Source organism: Schistocerca piceifrons, chromosome 3 (assembly GCF_021461385.2).
Source record: "Schistocerca piceifrons isolate TAMUIC-IGC-003096 chromosome 3, iqSchPice1.1, whole genome shotgun sequence".
NCBI classification, from domain to species: domain Eukaryota; kingdom Metazoa; phylum Arthropoda; class Insecta; order Orthoptera; family Acrididae; genus Schistocerca; species Schistocerca piceifrons.
Window position 1 is genome coordinate 211,573,527 of NC_060140.1, and position 22,158 is coordinate 211,595,684.

The window sequence follows — 22,158 nt, forward strand, 5'->3', positions numbered from 1 at the left end:
TTATAGAAATCGATGCATGTACGTATGCGCGCGCGCGCTCCTGTATATACGGGGTGAGTCACTTAACGTTACCGCTGGACATATTTCGTAAACCACATCAAATACTGACGAACCGATTCCACAGACCGAACGTGAGGAGAGAGGCTAGTGTAATTGTTTAATACAAACCATAAAAAATGCACGGAAGTATGTTTTTCAACACAAACCTCCGTTTTTTTTAAATGGAACCACGTTAGTTTTGCTAGCACATCTGAACATATAAACAAATACGTAATCAGTGCCGTTTATTGCATTGTAAAATGTTAATTACATCCGGAGATATCGTAACCTAAAGTTGACGCTTGAAACCTTCGACGTTCAGTTGCGTGTTGTAACAAGCACGGGCATAAATTGGCCAGCCCGTTCTCCTGATCTTACACCTCTGGACTTCTTTCTGTGGGGTACGTTAAAGGAGAATGTGTACCGTGATGTGCCTACAACCCCAGAGGATATGAAACAACGTATTGTGGCAGCCTGCGGCGACATTACACCACATGTACTGCGGCGTGTACGACATTCATTACGCCAGAGATTGCAATTGTGTGCAGCAAATGATGGCCACCACATTGAACATCTATTGACCTGATATGTCGGGACACACTCTATTCCACTCCGTGATTGAAAACAGAAACCACGTGTGTAAGTGTACCTCAAACCTCATGGTAATGTACATGTGCGTCAGTGAAAAAGAGCAACAAAAAGGTGTTAGCATGTGGACGTAATGTGCTGTTCCAGTCTCTTGTGTACCTAAGGTCTATCACCGTTCCCTTTGGATCCGTACGTAATTCGCTGCCCTCCGATACACACGATCGAACAGCGGAGGAGTAGTACTCAAGCGTCAACTTTAGGTTACAATATATCCGGATGTAATTAACATTTTACAATGCAATAAACGGCACTGATTACGTATTTGTTTATATGTTCAGATGTGCTAACAAAACTAACGGGGTTCCATTTTAAAAAACGTAGGTTTCTGTTAAAAAACATACTTCAGTGCATTTTTTTATGGTTTGTATTAAACAATTACACTAGCCCCTCTCTCACGTTCGGTCTGTGGAATCGATTCGTCAGTATTTGATGTGGTTTACGAAATATATCCAGCGGTAATGTTAGGTGACTCACCCTGTATATATACACTCCTGGAAATTGAAATAAGGACATCGTGAATTCATTGTCCCAGGAAGGCGAAACTTTATTGACACATTCCTGGGGTCAGATACATCACATGATCACACTGACAGAACCACAGGCACATAGACACAGGCAACAGAGCATGCACAATGTCGGCACTAGTACAGTGTATATCCGCCTTTCGCAGCAATGCAGGCTGCTATTCTCCCATGGAGACGATCGTAGAGATGCTGGATGTAGTCCTGTGGAACGGCTTGCCATGCCATTTCCACCTGGCGCCTCAGTTGGACCAGCGTTCGTGCTGGACGTGCAGACCGCGTGAGACGACGCTTCATCCAGTCCCAAACATGCTCAATGGGGGACAGATCCGAAGATCTTGCTGGCCAGGGTAGTTGACTTACACCTTCTAGAGCACGTTGGGTGGCACGGGATACATGCGGACGTGCATTGTCCTGTTGGAACAGCAAGTTCCCTTGCCGGTCTAGGAATGGTAGAACAATCGGTTCGATGACGGTTTGGATGTACCGTGCACTATTCAGTGTCCCCTCGACGATCACCAGTGGTGTACGGCCAGTGTAGGAGATCGCTCCCCACACCATGATGCCGGGTGTTGGCCCTGTGTGCCTCGGTCGTATGCAGTCCTGATTGTGGCGCTCACCTGCACGGCGCCAAACACGCGTACGACCATCATTGGCACCAAGGCAGAAGCGACTCTCATCGCTGAAGACGACACGTCTCCATTCGTCCCTCCATTCACGCCTGTCGCGACACCACTGGAGGCGGGCTGCACGATGTTGGGGCGTGAGCGGAAGACGGCCTAACGGTGTGCGGGACCGTAGCCCAGCTTCACGGAGACGGTTGCGAATGGTCCTCGCCGATACCCCAGGAGCAACAGTGTCCCTAATTTGCTGGGAAGTGGCGGTGCGGTCCCCTACGGCACTGCGTAGGATCCTACGGTCTTGGCGTGCATCCGTGCGTCGCTGCGGTCCGGTCCCAGGTCGACGGGCACGTGCACCTTCCGCCGACCACTGGCGACAACATCGATGTACTGTGGAGACCTCACGCCCCACGTGTTGAGCAATTCGGCGGTACGTCCACCCGGCCTCCCGCATGCCCACTATACGCCCTCGCTCAAAGTCCGTCAATTGCACATACGGTTCACGTCCACGCTGTCGCGGCAGGCTACCAGTGTATATACACTCCTGGAAATGGAAAAAAGAACACATTGACACCGGTGTGTCAGACCCACCATACTTGCTCCGGACACTGCGAGAGGGCTGTACAAGCAATGATCACACGCACGGCACAGCGGACACACCAGGAACCGCGGTGTTGGCCGTCGAATGGCGCTAGCTGCGCAGCATTTGTGCACCGCCGCCGTCAGTGTCAGCCAGTTTGCCGTGGCATACGGAGCTCCATCGCAGTCTTTAACACTGGTAGCATGCCGCGACAGCGTGGACGTGAACCGTATGTGCAGTTGACGGACTTTGAGCGAGGGCGTATAGTGGGCATGCGGGAGGCCGGGTGGACGTACCGCCGAATTGCTCAACACGTGGGGCGTGAGGTCTCCACAGTACATCGATGTTGTCGCCAGTGGTCGGCGGAAGGTGCACGTGGCCGTCGACCTGGGACCGGACCGCAGCGACGCACGGATGCACGCCAAGACCGTAGGATCCTACGCAGTGCCGTAGGGGACCGCACCGCCACTTCCCAGCAAATTAGGGACACTGTTGCTCCTGGGGTATCGGCGAGGACCATTCGCAACCGTCTCCATGAAGCTGGGCTACGGTCCCGCACACCGTTAGGCCGTCTTCCGCTCACGCCCCAACATCGTGCAGCCCGCCTCCAGTGGTGTCGCGACAGGCGTGAATGGAGGGACGAATGGAGACGTGTCGTCTTCAGCGATGAGAGTCGCTTCTGCCTTGGTGCCAATGATGGTCGTATGCGTGTTTGGCGCCGTGCAGGTGAGCGCCACAATCAGGACTGCATACGACCGAGGCACACAGGGCCAACACCCGGCATCATGGTGTGGGGAGCGATCTCCTACACTGGCCGTACACCACTGGTGATCGTCGAGGGGACACTGAATAGTGCACGGTACGTCCAAACCATCGAACCCATCGTTCTACCATTCCTAGACCGGCAAGGGAACTTGCTGTTCCAATAGGACAATGCACGTCCGCATGTATCCCGTGCCACCCAACGTGCTCTAGAAGGTGTAAGTCAACTACCCTGGCCAGCAAGATCTCCGGATCTGTCCCCCATTGAGCATGTTTGGGACTGGATGAAGTGTCGTCTCACGCGGTCTGCACGTCCAGCACGAACGCTGGTCCAACTGAGGCGCCAGGTGGAAATGGCATGGCAAGCCGTTCCACAGGACTACATCCAGCACTCTACGATCGTCTCCATGGGAGAATAGCAGCCTGCATTGCTGCGAAAGGTGGATATACACTGTACTAGTGCCGACATTGTGCATGCTCTGTTGCCTGTGTCTATGTGCCTGTGGTTCTGTCAGTGTGATCATGTGATGTATCTGACCCCAGGAATGTGTCAATAAAGTTTCCCCTTCCTGGGACAATGAATTCACGGTGTTCTTATTTCAATTTCCAGGAGTGTATGTGTGTGTGTGTGTGTTTGCGCATGAGTGTGTGCGTGAGTGTGTGTGCACATTTTCCACATCTCCTAAACCACTGGACCGATTTCAGTGAAACATGGTACACATATCTCTCACTGTCAGGCTGCCAGGCACCAGTCGCTGTGGAGGTACGAACCACATCCACATCTACATCTACATACATACTCCGCAATCCACCAAACGATGCGTAGCGGAGGGTACCTCGTACCACAACTAGCATCTTCTCTCCCTGTTCCACACCCAAACAGAACGAGGGAAAAATGACTGCCTATATGCCTCTGTACGAGCCCCAATCTCTCTTATCTTATTTTTGTGGTCTTTCCGCGAAATGTAAATTGGCGGTAGTAAAATTGTACTGCAATCAGCCTCAAATGCTGGTTCTCTAAATTTCCTCAGTAGCGATTCACGAAAAGAACGCCTCCTTTCCTCCAGAGAATCCCGCCCGAGATCCTGAAGCATAGTAACAAATCTAGCAGCCCGCCTCTGAATTGCTTCTATGTCCTTCCTCAATGCGACCTGATAGGGATCCCAAACGCTCGAGCAGTACTCAGGAATAAGTCGTATTAGTGTTTTATAAGCGGTCTCCTTTACGAATGAGCCACATCTTCCCAAAATTCTACCAATGAACCGAAGACGACTATCCGCCTTCCCCACAACTGCCATTACGTGCTTGTCCCACTACATATCGCTCTGAAATGTTACGCCGAAATATTTAATCGACCTGACTGTGTCAAGCGCTACACTACTAATGCAGTATTCAAACATTACGGGATTCCTTTTCCTATTCATCTGCATTAATTTACATTTATCTATATTTAGAGTTATCTGCCATTCTTTACACCAATCACAAATCCTGTCCAAGTCATATTGTATCCTCCTACAGTCACTCAACGACGACACCTTCCCGTACACCACAGCAACAGCCGCACATTGCTATCACCCTATCCAAAAGATCATTTATGTAGATAGAAAACAACAGTGGACCTACCACATTTCCCTGGGGCACTCCAGATGATACCCTCACCTCCGATGTACACTCACCATCGAGGACAACATACTGGGTTGTATTACTTAAGAAGTCTTCGAGCCACTCACATATTTGGGAACCAATCCCATATGCTCGTACCTTAGTTAGGAGTCTGCAGTGGGGCACCGAGTCAAACGCTTTCCGGAAGTCAAGGAATATGGCATCCGTCTGATACCCTTCATCCATGGTTCGCAGGAGCGATGCTTTCTAAAGCCGTGCTGATGCATGGACAGCAACTTCTCTGTCTCAAGGAAATTCATTATATTCGAACTGAGAATATGTTCGAGAATCCTGCAACAAACCTATGTTAAGGATATTGGTCTGTTATTTTGAGGATCCGTCCTTCTACCCTTCTTATATACAGGCGTCACCTGCGCTTTCTTCCAGTAGCTCGGGACTTTACCTACATACGACGGTAATCCCATTCGTAAGGTCTCTTATTTTTTTTATAAGCACATAGACTTGTTTATTTCTAGAATGGTTTACAACAGTTTACTGCTTCAAAATTTAGCTATTTTTCGACATAATCACCATTACTGTCGATGCATTTTTGTAGACGCTGTGGCAGTTTTTGTGTGTCCATGTCATACCAGCTCGCCGCCATGCTGTTCAGAAAGTTATGAACATCTTCTTTCACCTCGTCGTCGGAACTGAATCGCTGGGACCACAATTAACGCTGACAGGTACTGTGAGACTCTGCAAAAACACAAACGGGCAATTCAGAACCGGAGAAGAGGAATGTTGAGCAAGGGCGTATACATTCTCCATGACAACAATCGTCCACACATCGCTCGGTAAACCGTTGCTCTCCTGCAACAGTTTCAGTGGAACATAATCACCCACCCACCATATAGTCCTGACTTGGCGCCCAGTGACTATCACTTGTTCGGAAAGCGATTCAGCTCCGACAACGAGGTGAAAGAAGAGGTTCATAACTTTATGAACAGCATGGCGGCGAGCTGGTATGATAGGGGCACGCAAAAACTGCCACAGAGTCTACAATAATGCATCGACAGAAATAGTGCCACTACACCATTTGCGGCCATTGCACTGAAGAAACATGACCAGCATTTCGACCTTGTACTATTTGTCTACATGTTTCATTAGCTATATGCAGGACTTCTGTGTCTTCGTTCGAGATTTTAACTTTTGCTCGACCTCTCAGCACTTAAACTTCTGCATTATCCTTCTGGACTGATTGTGGTATGCTTAGTGTATGGTCAGTGGATTTTGGAACTTTCAATTTACTATAAAAGTTTCAGGTCTTCAGTCCTCAGATATTATAATTGTTGTTTCGATAGTCAAAAAGTGGATTGTTTCAATTATTGTGGTCCAAACTAACTTCCGTCAGAGAAGATTGTTTATGTATCATTTCCTACATGGTTTATTTTTCTAACGTCACCCTTGGCGGGCATATCAATTGGTCACGAGATATTTTGTTTCCCGAACCAGTGTCTCACATGTGTGCTCCAACCGAGGTAGACAGTGTTTTGAGTTGTGTTCTTCCTTTTTCAATTAAACTTAGTATCACGTTGTTTCCAGTATAACAGAGCTGGTGGAGTCTCTGCCCAGGTGTTGTTACTGCTCCAGTAGAGGCATAATATCTATGAAATCATACTCAAGCTGCTTATGGCCATCTTCATGTCGCTTCCAGTGCTCTCAGACCGACTCCCTTGGATATAATCCATGATCTAGGGCTTCTAGACGACGCCCCCGCTCTTTCCCCTGTTCGAAAAGAAGGTCGAGCCATGGGAAAGCTATGTCAGATATACAGAGCAGCGTTTCTTAGCCAACAGTATCACAGATGACAAATGACATCCAACAGTGTGCCTTCCTTTCGGCAAATGCAAGCCCAGACGTTTACCACCTCCTGCCACAACTTAACTCGGAATTGGAGCTACAAGCTCTGCCCTATCTCAGGTTTAAGTACAGTTTAGTACAATATTTTTAATCTGAGGTTCAATTGCCGAGCGCTCCACAATTTTTTCAGATGTCATAAATTTGACTGTCCTACCGTGAATGATACACTTGCATTCAGGGTTCACCTTACGACTGCTATTTCTGGTGTAGTAATCCTCAGTGTAACCAATCGTATGCAGCCTCCCTGATCTTGGACATTTTTCTCGTGCACAAAGTCAATGAAGGACTATGCACACATCTCTTTAAACTTAAGGACTGTTCCTTAGAAAAGAGTTCCCCCATTATCAGAGCTTTGAACAGTCTGTCATTTCGTCAGCCACTCAACAGGATCTATCACAAATTTTCGCCACCTGATGAACAAGCCATTCTCAGCCCAAGACATGCCCATCAACCATGTCGCATTCACAAAATGCAGGAAAAGATTCAGCAGCCAGACGTTGCCCACAAAAGCTCCCTTTCTGCTGCCACTGTTTTATTAGTCACCAGTACCATTGTCGGTGATCCAACAGCGCCTTGCACCTCTTGTGGGGAATCCGGACATAGGGCTGCATTGTGCAAAGCAGTGCTCAAAATGAATAACGACTGTGCACGTGTGGAACATTCAGGTGTGGTGTTGGACGACAGGGTGCATATGCTCCTTGAGGTATTCTATGTCCAGTCTGCGCATCTCCTCTCAGAGGAATCTCTGTCATTCACAGTAGCCATCAACGTTGTACCCATAAAGCTGGTGATAGACACAGGATACTCCGAAACCATCATAGACTGGCATTCTTATTTTTACATGCCATCCTTTCCCCTTCAAACTTTCGACATTCCACTTCATAGTTATAGCAATTACATAATTAAAGACAACAGTTAATTTACTCCCAAATACAGTACCGTTTGTCTGTCCTCACAGCCAGGATTTTGGTCGTCGACATCCCTGGAGCCATCAGTCTCTTAGACCTGGTTCAATGCTCTTGGCTTAGAAATCCATGACCCTGCCCCCACAATCAAGTCGCTGGGCTCCAACCCCTATATAAAAGACTTCTTTTCCACATTTAGCTCAATTTTCATGCAACCCCCTTCACATGTCACAGATTTTGAGGCACATGTAGCTCTTTTTCCATCAGCTACAACTAAGTTCTTTAAGGTCAGAAATGTTCCATTCATATTCAGAGACAAACTTGAGTTGGAGCTTCAGTGGCTGCAGATTGAGGGTATTCTCACTAACATTCCCATAAACAATGGGCCACTCCCATCAGCAGTGTAGAAAAACCAAACAGTGCATTTGCATTTGTGGGAACTTCAAGACAACCATTAATACAAAATCTGGCATAGATGCTTATCCTGTTTCCTATGTAGAGGACATAATGAACCACTTTGCGAGTTGCAAAGTGTTTGTGAAGATTGACCTCTATGCCTTTGATGTGGCTCCTGAAGTCTCTAACTTATGGATGTTGTTCTTGAGGCAGCCATGGCCAACCTTCTGTTGGACACCAAGCTCATCACACCGCACACTGCTACAGACCCAGTTACTCCACATGGAGCAATATGGTTGGCTGCCAGACCATAAGTAGCTGCAGTATCCGGGGGTCCAGGTCTACTGGTATTACTGGAACGAGCTCTCCAGGCACAACAAAGTGCTCCTGCTCCATGGCGACAATGGCCACAGCATGGTCGTGATCCTAATGGCCCTCCAGCAGTGCACCTTGTCTCTTTTGTACAATGGGCATTGTGCTCACCATGCACTGTGCCCATAAACATATCTACTGATGGGACATGGATATGGTGATTACCCTCATACTTACCTCCTACCCCGCCTGTCCTACCAGTCGGTGTTTTCCTTAGCCAGGCACCTCTGTCCCCTTGTCCCAGCTACACCTGGATTTCATGGGATGCTTCCTTGGGTACTCCTGGTTAATCGTCATAAATACTGGCAATGTTTTCCCCTATGTCTCATGCATGATCACCACATTCACAGAGCAAACCATTCAAACCCTGTCCCATATTTTCTCAGTTGAAGGACTGCGACAAACTACTACAACAGATAATGATCTCCGTTTCATTCTGGGGAATTCTACATCTTTTGCGAAGCAGATGGCATACCACTGCCACATACTGCGTTCATCCACCACGTTTCTAATGTTCTAGCCAATCAATTTGTCCATAACTAAATTCCAGCTGTTGAAGCTCCACAACCATCACCCCTTGGTCAAGAATCGTACACTCTTTCTGGATCTTTATGCTTCAACTCCTGATAATGGTCAACCCCTGCAGAAAAACTCCATGGTCAACCACATGGTCGCAATTATCTGTCATCAATCCCACCAGCGCCCATCCCTCCTCTCAGCAGTCCAGCAGCTGCCATTTCTTTCTCCAAGATCCTGCCTGGGTCTTTGTCTACAGCAAAGGCCACCAGCAATGGTTTCTGTCGTTTCCAATCTTCTGTACTGGGCCATGGTCGAGGCAATGCTTGAAGTCGGTACAATGTGACGTAAGCATAATAACCAATTGCAGCCTCGCAATTGGCCCTCTTCCTGCGTCTGTTAGTGAGCCATCATCTTTTGTTCCAGAGACAGAGTACTCCACAATTCCAATCACAGATACCACCGCCCTATCTTAGATCCAGCCTTTGGATAGTTACCTAGAGGGATCTTCCGCAGGTTCACATCCAACAGCAGCACCAACTCGGATGGAGGACCTCAGCTCCCGGGTTTGTCGACGAGTTTTGCTATCACTTCCCCTCCAGTTCAGAAGAGGGAGGGGGTTGGGGACAGGTGTGCTGTCTCGAGATTTTGCGCCTTCTCAGCCAGCAACCAATAGTAGAGATGGGTCATGTTGGTGTGGACTTCACTGGGAACAGCTCTTGAGATGACAGACAAGGGATGGCTGTACTTTGCATGACCACCAGCCAACAATCCAAGTGCTGTCACAGGTAATTGGTCCTGTGGACCTTTTCTCCTCCTTGTGCCACGTGAGCAAAAGTAGTACCTGCAGCATCCTGGTACCTGTGCAGTATTTAGGATAGCACCTGAGAACCCCAACGAGTTCACTGTGTGTGAATTCCCTGGGCCAAGCGCCAATTTAAAAAGCATTCCCACAATTAGGATCTCGCTCTGGAGCTGCCACTACGATGACAACGCCATCCACGCCGACCTTTGCCTTTTGAACCCACCAACTACATACCTACACCATTCATGGCCTCTACACCAAAGTCGCACAGCCTCTAACGCCGTAACTAGCAACTGAGCTTTGGTCTATTCGTATTCGTCTTTGTTTTTCATCAGCTATAGTGACAGTCTCATGCCTTCATCCTTCAGATATTATTATTGCTATTATTATTATCATTAATAATAATATTCTTTCAATTTTCAAGGCATGACTTGTCTCAATTATTGTGTTCCAAACTAACTTTCGTCGCAGAAAGTTGTTTATGTGGATAACACTAAACTCACATTCATTTCCTGCCTGCTTACTTTTCCTGTGCCGCCTAGAGAGCACACATCAGACGAATAGTGGATCACCATGTATATTAATAAAGGGCTGAAAGGGCCACCCGAAAACCTGGTCCCAAATGCACATGACCCAACTTACGGCTTCCAGGTACAGAAAAAATTTTATTTTCAATACTGTATATAATTATTGATTTAATTTTAAAATTTAATATGCCATCATAATCAATTCATTAAGCGATTAATATTTCGTAACAGGTTTGACATAAAGAGTCAAATGTTACTGTGAGAAACTGAGTATATGTATCTTGAGAGAACTAACAACGCGACTATATATGTCCATTACATGAGAATTTGAGCAGTTAGCTGCTTTCAACAAACATAAGACATCATTTCAAATTTTTGCAGAACTTTTTTCTCTCAGTGAACTCACCCCTCCCCTCCAAATGATGAAATGAAAATTTCAATATTAGAATGATGTTTTAAATTATTTCTATATTTATTACTGCTTCTATTCATAACAGGCAGTATCCACATACACCATTGAATATATGTGCAAAATTATATCATCTTACGAGGCATAGTGCACGAGATACGACGTGATAAACGTTTGGATGCGTGGAAAGCTAGCTTTTCTTAAAATAGAGCGCAGGTTACCTATATTATATTCATCGATGTTTTGATAGTGAGGACACTTAGCGATTTCCAACAAATTTCAAGCATCATTTCAAACCTTTTACTAACTTTTCCTCTCTTACAGCCCCACAAAATAACGAAAGGAAGAAAGTTCAGCGGTTACTAAATTTTCGTTCTTCATGTGGTGATACTCATCATTAAAAATGGCGTTTTAATTTATTTATTTTCTACTGCTAACTCTGTTCGCTTCCCATTTTGCAAACGTGATCCACATATATCACTGAAGTTTCCTAAAAAATTATACCATTATATGACACAAAGTTTAGGAGAAAAACTAGCTTTTCAGAAAGATTTAAGCATTTCTCAAAATCGGTTGCATCAATAATTATAGAATTATCACAAACTAATTTGGGTTTTAGGTCTTCAACCACACATATACAACGTCAAATATTCAAGACATTAACTCATCTACAAAGTAATCACAGGTATTAAGCTGTTTTATAAGTAGTAGTTCAAAGATTTAAAGAATTGGTGAAGGGAGAGTGGGGGGGGTTACAAGTTCAAGTTAATACAAAAATTTTACGGGCGTGGTTCCGCATCGTGTTCTAAAAGAAACCTTTGAAAGGATGTAAAAATTTTTATAGTTATAAATAATATGAAAGGAATGTAAGTATCAAAGCAAAGAAAAACAAAAAATAAATATATTACGTTATTTATTATGTAAATTTCTCCATATGATCATTGATGTGCGTCTTCCTCGATATATCTCTGAGTTTTGCCTGCGCTGAACGGGAAACTAGTTTCCTCTGCCACCATTTTTTCATTTCCTACATGTATTATACTTATGCATGTAATCTCAAAGGTTTAAAACTAATTGTAATTTATAGTCAGTTATTGAGAAATTCGGCAAAAACATCGAGCCATCTGAATTATTCGTAAATTACATCATAGTGTTACTGATAACTTATATACTTAGGTTATATTAAACTAAGTAAGAAATACTTATGCTCTCATTAGCCAACACAACACAACATTTGACTGCGCAACTTGTGAGCTCATGTTGTTCTCACCATTCTTAGGGCAAACACTGGCTGTATACGCTTTAGTGAGGTTTTGTGTCGTGCGAGAGGGAGCTAGTGAGTATTTGCTGGAAAGATCACTATGGCAACCAGGACTGAATCGTGACACTATTTAGCAGGATCCAATTGCACCTAGACAGTGCCGACATTGGTAATTTTGTGTAATTACTTTATCAGTTTTTAGACAGACTGTGTCTACAAGCGCTGAAAAATTTATTCTGTCGTCGAGAAAGCTTCAAAATAGTTGCACATAGCGCTTCGTGTAATTGGACTGTTACCTAACCTAATGATGACACTATTGCTTAAGGAGACTTCGCTCTTAAACAGCACATATCTAGTTTTATTTGCAACTATTGTTAATCTGGAATCTCCAGAGACCCCCATGATATCATGAGGGTAAATCACAATTCGATTCGTTTCATCAGTGTCATACAGCAATTCCAGTAGCGGCCTTATTGTCGATTGTCAGATTCCAAAATATTGGTCCACGTATCGACCCTTGTGGGCAACGCTTAGTGATCGTTTTTTATTACAATGTGCCACCCAACAATCCATTCTACTGTGTAATCTTTACATCAGTCCATGAAACTAGGACAAAGGGATTTTCGCATTCTAATACTTCTCAATGGTGACATTCCAGGTCACCACTATCGAGTACGCCAGCGATGTCGATAGTAACTGTAGCACAATATTTAAGCTTCACAAGTAGGTCAATTACATGGTTAACCTCTGTGATGAATACCGAGCGAGGTGGCGCAGTGGTTAGCATACTGGACTCGCATTCGGGAGGACGACGGTTCAATCCCGTCTCCGACCATTCTGATTTAGGTTTTCCGTGATTTCCCTAAATCGCACCAGGCATATGCCGGGATGGTTCCTTTGAAAGGGCACGGCCGATTTCCTACCCCATCCTTCCCTCACCCGAGCTTGCGCTCCGTCTCTAATGACCTCGTTGTCGACGGGACGTTAAACACTAAACTCCTCCTCCCTCTTCTGTAATGAATATGAAATAGCTTCTCAATCGAGTATCATAAATTCGTCGACCGCCGCCGACTGACGTGAGGAAAACAAGAAAATTCTTCAGTGTAACGTGTCACAGAGAGAGAGAGAGAGAGAGAGAGAGAGAGAGAGAGAGAGAAAGAGAGAGAGAGAGAGAGAGCCAGTGAAGCTGTGAAAATGGCACTGAGCACTGTGGGACTGAACATCTGAGGTCATCAGTCCGCTAGACTTAGAACGGCTTAAACCTAACTAACCTAAGGACATGACACACATCCATGCCCGAGGCAGGATTCGAACCTGTGACCGCAGCAGCAGCGCAGTTCCGGACTGAAGCGCCTAGAACCGCACGGCCACAGTGGGCGGCTCAGTGAAGCTGTGAAACGACAGTGATCAAGAGCAGTAGACGGTAGGCGGGTGGACGTAGAGTACTGACCTTCTCGCCGGGCGCGGCCTCGATGCGATAGAGGCAGGAGAGCTGTGTGGCGCCGCCGCGACCGAACAGGCGCACGTTGCGCGGCGACCAGAAGTGCCCGGCCCGCGTCCTGCGGAAGAGGCGCGCGCACGGCTCGTGGCGCCGCCCCGGCAGCGGCTCGCCGCCCAGCCGCGTGTCCACGAACTCGTAGCGCAGCCGGAACGACGCCGGGTGCAGCGCCGTGCCGGACACGCTGCAAAGGGCGGCGCGTCACACGGCGATATCACTGAGGCGTCTCATCGTGGGCGGGGGGGGGGGGGGGGGGGGGGGAGGTGGGGAATTGGGAAGGGGAGGGGACAGGGCTCAACCCACTCCAGTGACCGAGATGGAATATCCAGGAGATATATGTTCATTATAGAACTGTATTTCTGACCTCATCCTTTTGTAGAAATAAGGAATGCCCTTTAAGCTACAATTTTCTAACGTTCTTGCAGAACGAAGAGCTCCTCGTCTTCGGCAGACACCCTGCCAGACATAGCTCTTTCTGTTCACCCGATACACGCTACTGGCCATAAAAATTGCTCCTCCAAGAAGAAATGCAGATGATAAAACGGATATTCATTGGACAAATATATTACACTACACTCCTGGAAATGGAAAAAAGAACACATTGACACCGGTGTGTCAGACCCACCATACTTGCTCCGGACACTGCGAGAGGGCTGTACAAGTAATGATCACACGCACGGCACAGCGGACACACCAGGAACCGCGGTGTTGGCCGTCGAATGGCGCTAGCTGCGCAGCATTTGTGCACCGCCGCCGTCAGTGTCAGCCAGTTTGCCGTGGCATACGGAACTCCATAGCAGTCTTTAACACTGGTAGCATGCCGCGACAGCGTGGACGTGAACCGTATGTGCAGTTGACGGACTTTGAGCGAGGGCGTATAGTGGGCATGCGGGAGGCCGGGTGGACGTACCGCCGAATTGCTCAACACGTGGGGCGTGAGGTCTCCACAGTACATCGATGTTGTCGCCAGTGGTCGGCGGAAGGTGCACGTGCCCGTCGACCTGGGACCGGACCGCAGCGACGCACGGATGCACGCCAAGACCGTAGGTTCCTACGCAGTGCCGTAGGGGACCGCACCGCCACTTCCCAGCAAATTAGGGACACTGTCGCTCCTGGGGAATCGGCGAGGACCATTCGCAACCGTCTCCATGAAGCTGGGCTACGGTCCCGCACACCGTTAGGCCGTCTTCCGCTCACGCCCCAACATCGTGCAGCCCGCCTCCAGTGGTGTCGCGACAGGCGTGAATGGAGGGACGAATGGAGACGTGTCGTCTTCAGCAATGAGAGTCGCTTCTGCCTTGGTGCCAATGATGGTCGTATGCGTGTTTGGCGCCGTGCAGGTGAGCGCCACAATCAGGACTGCATACGACCGAGGCACACAGGGCCAACACCCGGCATCATGGTGTGGGGAGCGATCTCCTACCCTGGCCGTACACCACTGGTGATCGTCGAGGGGACACTGAATAGTGCACGGTACATCCAAACCGTCATCGAACCCATCGTTCTACCATGCCTAGACCGGCAAGGGAACTTGCTGTTCCAACAGGACAATGCACCTCCGCATCTATCCCGTGCCACCCAACGTGCTCTAGAAGGTGTAAGTCAACTACCCTGGCCAGCAAGATCTCCGGATCTGTCCCCCATTGAGCATGTTTGGGACTGGATGAAGCGTCGTCTCACGCGGCCTGCACGTCCAGCACGAACGCTGGTCCAACTGAGGCGCCAGGTGGAAATGGCATGGCAAGCCGTTCCACAGGACTACATCCAGCATCTCTACGATCGTCTCCATGGGAGAATAGCAGCCTGCATTGCTGCGAAAGGTGGATATACACTGTACTAGTGCCGACATTGTGCATGCTCTGTTGCCTGTGCCTATGTGCCTGTGGTTCTGTCAGTGTGATCATGTGATGTATCTGACCCCAGGAATGTGTCAATAAAGTTTCCCCTTCCTGGGACAATGAATTCACGGTGTTCTTATTTCAATTTCCAGGAGTGTAGAACTGACCTGTGATCACATTTTCACACAGTTTGGTTGCATAGATCCCGAGGAATCAGTAACCAGAACAACCACCTCTGGCCGTAATAGCGGCCTTGATACGTCTGTGAATGGAGTCAAACAGAGCTTGGATGGCGTGTACAGTTACAGATGCCCATGCAACTTCAACACGATACCACAGTCCATCAAGAGTAGAGACTGGCGTACTGTGACGAGCCAGTTGCTCGGCCACCATTGAACAGATGTTTTCAATTGGTGAGAGATCTGGACAATGTGCTGGCCAGGGCAGCAATCGAACATTTTCTGTATGCAGAAAGGCCCGTACAGGACCTGCAACATGCGGTCGTGCATTATCTTGCTCAAATGTACGGTTTCGCAGGGATCGAAAAGGGTAGAGTCACGGGATGTAACACGTCTGAAATGTAATGCCCACTTTTCAAAGTGCTGTCAATGCGAACATTAGGTGACCGAGACGTGTAACCAATGGCACCCCATACCATCACGCAGGGTGATACACCAGTATGGCGATGACGAATATACGCTTCCAATGTACGTTCACCACGATGTCGCCAAACACGGATGCGACCATCATGATGCTGTAAACAGAACCTAGATTCATCCGATAAATGACGTTTTGCCATTCGTGCACCCAAGTTCGTCGTTCAGTACACCTTCGCAGGCGCTCCTGTCAGTGATGCAGCGTAAACGGTAACTGCAGCCACAGTCTTCTAGCTGCTGCTGCATACGTCGTCGAACTTTTCGTGCAGATGGTTGTTATCTTGCAAACTTCCCCAGCTACTAACTCAGGAATCGAGATGTGACTGCACGATCCGTTGCAACCATTTGGATAATATGCCTGCGATCTCGACTGCTGCTGATACGAGGTCGTTGGGACCCAGCACGGCTTTCCGTATTACCCTCTTGAACCCCCTGATTCCATATTCTGCTAACAGTCATTGGAACTCGACCAACGCGAGCAGCAATGTCGCGATACGGTAAACCGCAATCACGATAGGCTACAATCCGACCTCTATCAAAGTCGGAAACGTGATGGTACGCATTTCTCCTCCTTGCACGAGGCATCACAACAACGTTTCACCAGGTATCGCCCGTCAACTGCTGTTTGTGGGTGAGAAATCGTTTGGAAACTTTCCTCATGTCAGCACATTGTAGGTGTCGCCACCGGCGCCAACCTTGCGTAAATGCTCTGAAACGTTAATCATTTGGATAACACAGCATCTTCTTCCTGTCGGTTCAATTTCGCGTCTGTAGCACATCTTCGTGGTGTAGGAATTTTAATGGCCAGTGGCGTAGTTTCGCGCCATTCCTTAGTGAAAAAAATACGAGTTTACGTATTATCTGACGAGCTTTGTTATCGCATTCACGACTCCTAACAGGCATAAATCGTTCATTAATGGAATAAAATCAGTAGATGTAAATCTAACCCCATTGTACCAAAAGAGAATCTTGTGAGTTCCTTACTGCAGTGATATAAATGTATGTAACAATGGAAAATCCTGGATGGAATGTAACATTATTATGAAAAGGGTAAGTGCTACTCACCATGTAGCGCTGAGACGCAGATAAGCACAACAAAAAGACTGTCGGAAAGTGAGCCTCCGACCAACAACACCTTCTTCGAAATTAGACAACATAGACACACACTCTCACGCAAAAAGAACTCATACACACATAACCACAGTCTCTGGCAGCTGAAGCCAGACAGCAAACAGCAGCGCATGATAGGACAGGCAACCGGGTGCTGGGGTGAGGAGGACGCTGGGCTAGCGTGAGGTATAACGGGGTAGGGGTAGGCGGCGGAAACTGCTGCTTGTGGGAATGCACAGCGATGAGGCAGAGAGAGGTAGGGCAACTAGGTGCTGTTGGGAGGTTAGACGAAGGGTGGATGGGAAGGGGGGGATGCAGGGAAGGGGAGAAGTAAAAAGCCTGATGGTGCATTGGTGGAATGGAGGGTTGCATCGTGGCGGAATGGGAACAGGAAAGGGACTAGATGGGTAAGGACAATGACTTATGAAAGTTGAGGCCACGAGGGTTACGCAAACATAGGATATATTGTTCAATTGAGAAAAGTTGGTGTTGGTTGCGATGATCAGATTGCACAGGCTGTGAAGCAGTCATTGAAATGAAAAATGTCATGTTGGGCGGCGTGCTCAATAATGGGGTGGTCCAGGTGTTTCTTGGCCACAGTTCATCGGTGGTCATTCATGCACACAGACAGCTTGTTGGTTGTCATGCCTTCATAGAATGCAGCACAGTGGCTGCAGCTTAGCTTGTAGATAACATGACTGGTTTCACAGGTAGCCCTGCCTTTGATGGGATAGGTCATGTTTGTGACTGGACTGGAGTAGGTGGTGCTGGGATGATGTATGGGGCATGGTCTTGCATCTAGGTCTCCTACAGGGATGTGAGTCATGAGGCAAGGGGTTGGGAGCAGGAGTTGTGTAGGTTCAATGGCTGGGTGGAATACCACTTTGAGAAGGGTGGGAAGGATAGTGGGTAGGACAGTTCCCATTTCATTACATGACAAGAGGTAGTCGAAACCCTGGCGGAAAATATAATGCAGTTGCTCCAGTCCTGGGTGGCATTGAGTCACGAGGGGAATGCTCCTCTGTTACCAGGCGGTGAGACTTCGGGAGGTGGTGGTTGACTGGAAAGAAAAGGCACGGCAGGTCTGTTTTTGTACAAGATTGGGAGGGAATTAAAGTCTGCGAAGGCCTCAGTGTGACCCTTATCATATTTCGAGAGGGCCTGCAGTACCTCTTACCAAATTCCCGCTACCAGAACGTGGTACGCTACAACAGAAAATGCCTGTAGTGATTATTTCCCACTCTGAAAGTGTTGTTTACATCCTTTGTTTCTACATGTAGTAATACGCATTCTTTTAAATACTAAGCTGGAGAGAACAAGTTGTGGGCGATATTGTATTGTATGTTAACCAGGGGCCTAGAAAAGACGGAGCGACTCCGTCCCTGCTGCAGCCGCAGTGGTCCACAACCCCACTACGACTACCGCAGTCCACTTCACACCCCTCAGCCGCCCCACACCGAACCACTCTTTCAGGGTTATTGTGCGGTTCAGCCCCTAGTGGACCCCCCTCCCACTCCCCCAGGGAACGTTCACACCAGACGAGTGTATCGCCGACATAGTGTAGCTGAGGCAGAATAAGGGGAACCAGCCCGCATTCGCCGAGGTAGATGGGAAACCGCCTAAAAACCATCCACAGACTGGCCGGCGGATACGTGCCGGGGACCAGGTGCTCCTTCCCACCCGGAAAACCGTGCGTTAGACCGCCCGGCTAACCGAACGGGCTTGAGGGTGGTACTTGCGGCAAAGGGCCACACACCACAACTGTGCTAATAGCCCATCTACTCTATTTTTGGATTGGACACTATTACCCTAGGCTAGGTCGTACAGCGATGTTGCGTGGTACTGACCTGGTGTGGGCGATGGAGAGCGTGGCGCCGGTGGAGAGGTAGCTCTCGTGGTCGGAGCAGGGCCGTGTGATGCGCGTGGCGTTGCTCAGCGAGGACTGGTCGCAGAGGCGCGGCGGGTCGCCGTCGCAGTGGTCGCCCAGCAGCGGCGGTTCCAGCGCTCCGGCGCCTGCACAGGGCAGGCCACGCCCCAGAAAGCACCCGGCTCACTTTCCAGACCTCCCTGCACACCACTCCGCTTCAAAGCGACACGTCTGCACGGCTCAACCCGGATACCACCACCGATGAGGCAGGGAAATGCTAGTTTTGGAGATACACTATCTCAGCAAAAGGACCTGGACACATATTAGTGGACAATAACAGAGGGCATGTACATTCTACGCAATTGCGATGGATTGAATTCTGCTGAGGACACTTCCGATGAGCTGTCTGAATATCTCTGGAGCAATATCAGCCCATTCTTCCTCAAGAGTCGAAACTCGAGGTGGTGGTCAAGTTGGATACTGGAAACTGGAGCGAAGTTGACTTTTAACTTTCCCCGAAAGTGTTCCATTTGGTTCCTGTTAGGGCTCCGGACAGGCCAGTCCATTTCAGGAATGTTGCCATCCCCAAACCAGTGCCTCACAGATGCTACTTTATAAGAGGGTGAATAGTCCAGCTGATCGATTCTGTTCCTCTACTGTACACAGTAAGCAATGCTCTAAAGTACCTTCACTCACCGACTAGACCCTCACCACGTTAAGTGGTGAGACGACAATTAGTTCTGGTTGGACGTACAGAAGTCGCCGCTTTTGCCACCCTATTCTATAGCGCCTGTCACGTTAGCGGAATTAAAGTGCTGCCGAATATCCTTCCGACTTGGTTAAGGGGCCCGCACGGCCCGACGATAGCAGAGAGAAGTGGAGAATCAACTGGAGGTCAAATGGACAGTCTGCTGGTCTAGTTGTAGGGTCGACGTCCCTCCAGCTCGTACGTCTAACGCCAGCGAAACAGAGGCTTCCACTCACCTTTACTGCCACAGTTCGACTACAAATTAACCAACAATTTTCTGAAAGTGTAAACTAACCTGATTAGGGCTTTGACAGAAAGTGATTACCAGCCAAATACTCTGCCAAACGTCAGCACTCTTCAAAATAGAACTAACTACTGTATATACGGAGTGGTTATAAGTAAACTTTCGATACTTGAGAGGGCCGCCGTGGCAAATGAGTGATCGTAGGATTATGTAACTATGTGGAAACATTTGTAAGGATATGAGGAAGAGAAATAGCGAATAAACCACTGGAAGAAACGCATTTTAATTTCCTCATGAGAGGGTAACATTTGTTAATTGCGTACCATATTTACGTTCCTGTTAGAAACGTTGCACAATGTGACGACCATCTGCATCCACGACAGCTTGCAACCGCACTAGAGAATGCTCTGCTGCTGCCCGAAGCTACGGTGGACCATGGAATGTTCAGTTGTCATGACACAGTTCGTGCATCACTTGAAGATCGCACAATGTGTCCAGCATTCTCGGCCATAGCAAAAATAACTTCTTCAACAATTTGCGGTGCAACTATCGTAGACCTCTCCCAGGAAATTCCAGTAAGTAATTCGAAATTCCGAATCATTTTCTTCAAGACTGGTGCGGAAACATGACCATTCCGTATTCATTTAATGAATCGAAACCGGCGAAGAAGATAAAGGAGCTTAACGAGTAAAGCCCTGCTCACCTTATGCAGACCAATGTTGCCTGTCTGCAACCGTAGTACACACAGATGCTTATGTTTCGCGCCTAACGGCAAGTTCTGACACAGACACTACTAACAACGCAAATTTTGCAGTGGACAGTCTTAATAGCATTCCTATTAAGTGGGGTACCCATACGATTAATAGTTTTCGTTCTACACTGACTCAAGTAGCGGAAATTTAATCACAACCGGATGGTCATATGTACTTTATTCTGTAATAAATGTTGCGAACTTTTACTCGGAACCGACACTCAGTTGTTAGAAATCTTGGTAGAACTGTTATAACATTGAAATGCACCATGTAAAACTGTACCCGAAGATTTAGCCTCAGAAATGACTCATAGCAAGTGCTGCGTTGTAGCTACAAGTTTTCTGACCATAATTCTTTGATTTCTCTTAAACTGTTCGAACATTTGAAGTGAGTCCTTGATGCAGTACGTTGGAATCTAAATTTTGTGTTTACGGCTCAAATGGCTCTGAGCACTATGGGACTAACTGCTGAGGGCATCAGTCCCCTAGCACTTAGAACTACTTAAACCTAACTAACCTAAGGACATCACACATATCCATGCCCGAGGCAGGATTCGAACCTGCGACTGTAGCGGTCGCGCGGTTCCAAACTAAAGCGCCTACAACCGCTCGGCCACACCAGCCGGCTCTTGTATTTACGGTAGCAAATCAATTTTCTCTTATAACAACACGATTTGAATGGCGTTGTAACGTGTAATTTAACCTCAGATGCGAAAAGATTTGCATTACAAAATCTGCACTCTAAATTAATCAAACCGTAATTATAACTCTCACAATTATTTGGAATTACGTTAAGGGCTCAGTTAAATTTATCTTTCAAAACAGCAATAGGATTATCATTATCACCGTACATACTGTTCCTATTACTTTGTCTACAGAAAAATTGTGTCTCTCTAGTTCTTCGTCTTTCAGTCCGCCTCGTTTAGTGTTGTTCTTCGAGGCATACCCTAAAACAAATATAGCTTCCGTATTATAAAGGAAGTCGCAACTACTCAAAGTGAAAGAACTAAAATTCAAGAACACTTCAATTTTTGTGGTGACGATGGCAAAGGAACACTAAGTTTTGTCTGCTTACTCTTAGACAAAAGTAGGTGAAAAATAATGCTAATGAACAGTGTTTGTTGCCCTCGACGGCTTCGCTACTACGTTTCGCCGTCCACTGCTCACAACATTAACGACGTAGCAGATGTGGGAGTGTAGATGTCCGGCATTCCTGTCTAACAGCAAATGAACCATCTGCAACATTTAAGCACGAACGCCCTTAGAGTGTGATTTCACGAAACGCTTGATCGATGCCGGCCGGATTGGCCGTGCGGTTCTAGGCGCTACAGTCTGGAACCGAGCGACCGCTACGGTCGCAGGTTCGAGTCCAGCCTCAGGCATGGATGTGTGTGATGTCCTTAGGTTAGTTAGGTTTAATTAGTTCTAAGTTCTAGGCGAATGATGACCTCAGAAGTTAAGTCGCATAGTGCTCAGACCCATTTGAACCATTTTGAACCTGATCGGTACATTGGGAGAAGTTGGTATCACAATAATTTTCAATGATCAAGTATTGGAGATTTT

At 47.5% G+C, this 22,158-nt stretch overlaps 1 protein-coding gene across 1 annotated transcript in view; it reads right to left on the reverse strand.

Moving 5' to 3' along the window:
* LOC124788519 overlaps window positions 1-22,158 on the reverse strand; it is a 497,715-nt gene that overhangs the window by 44,715 nt on the left and 430,842 nt on the right. Inside the window, exons 9-10 of the mRNA XM_047255787.1 lie at window positions 18,833-18,989; window positions 13,334-13,565 (exon numbers count right to left, since the gene is read on the reverse strand). Of these exons, the coding sequence (XP_047111743.1) occupies window positions 13,334-13,565; window positions 18,833-18,989 (389 nt within the window). The remainder of the gene's footprint in view (window positions 1-13,333; window positions 13,566-18,832; window positions 18,990-22,158) is intronic.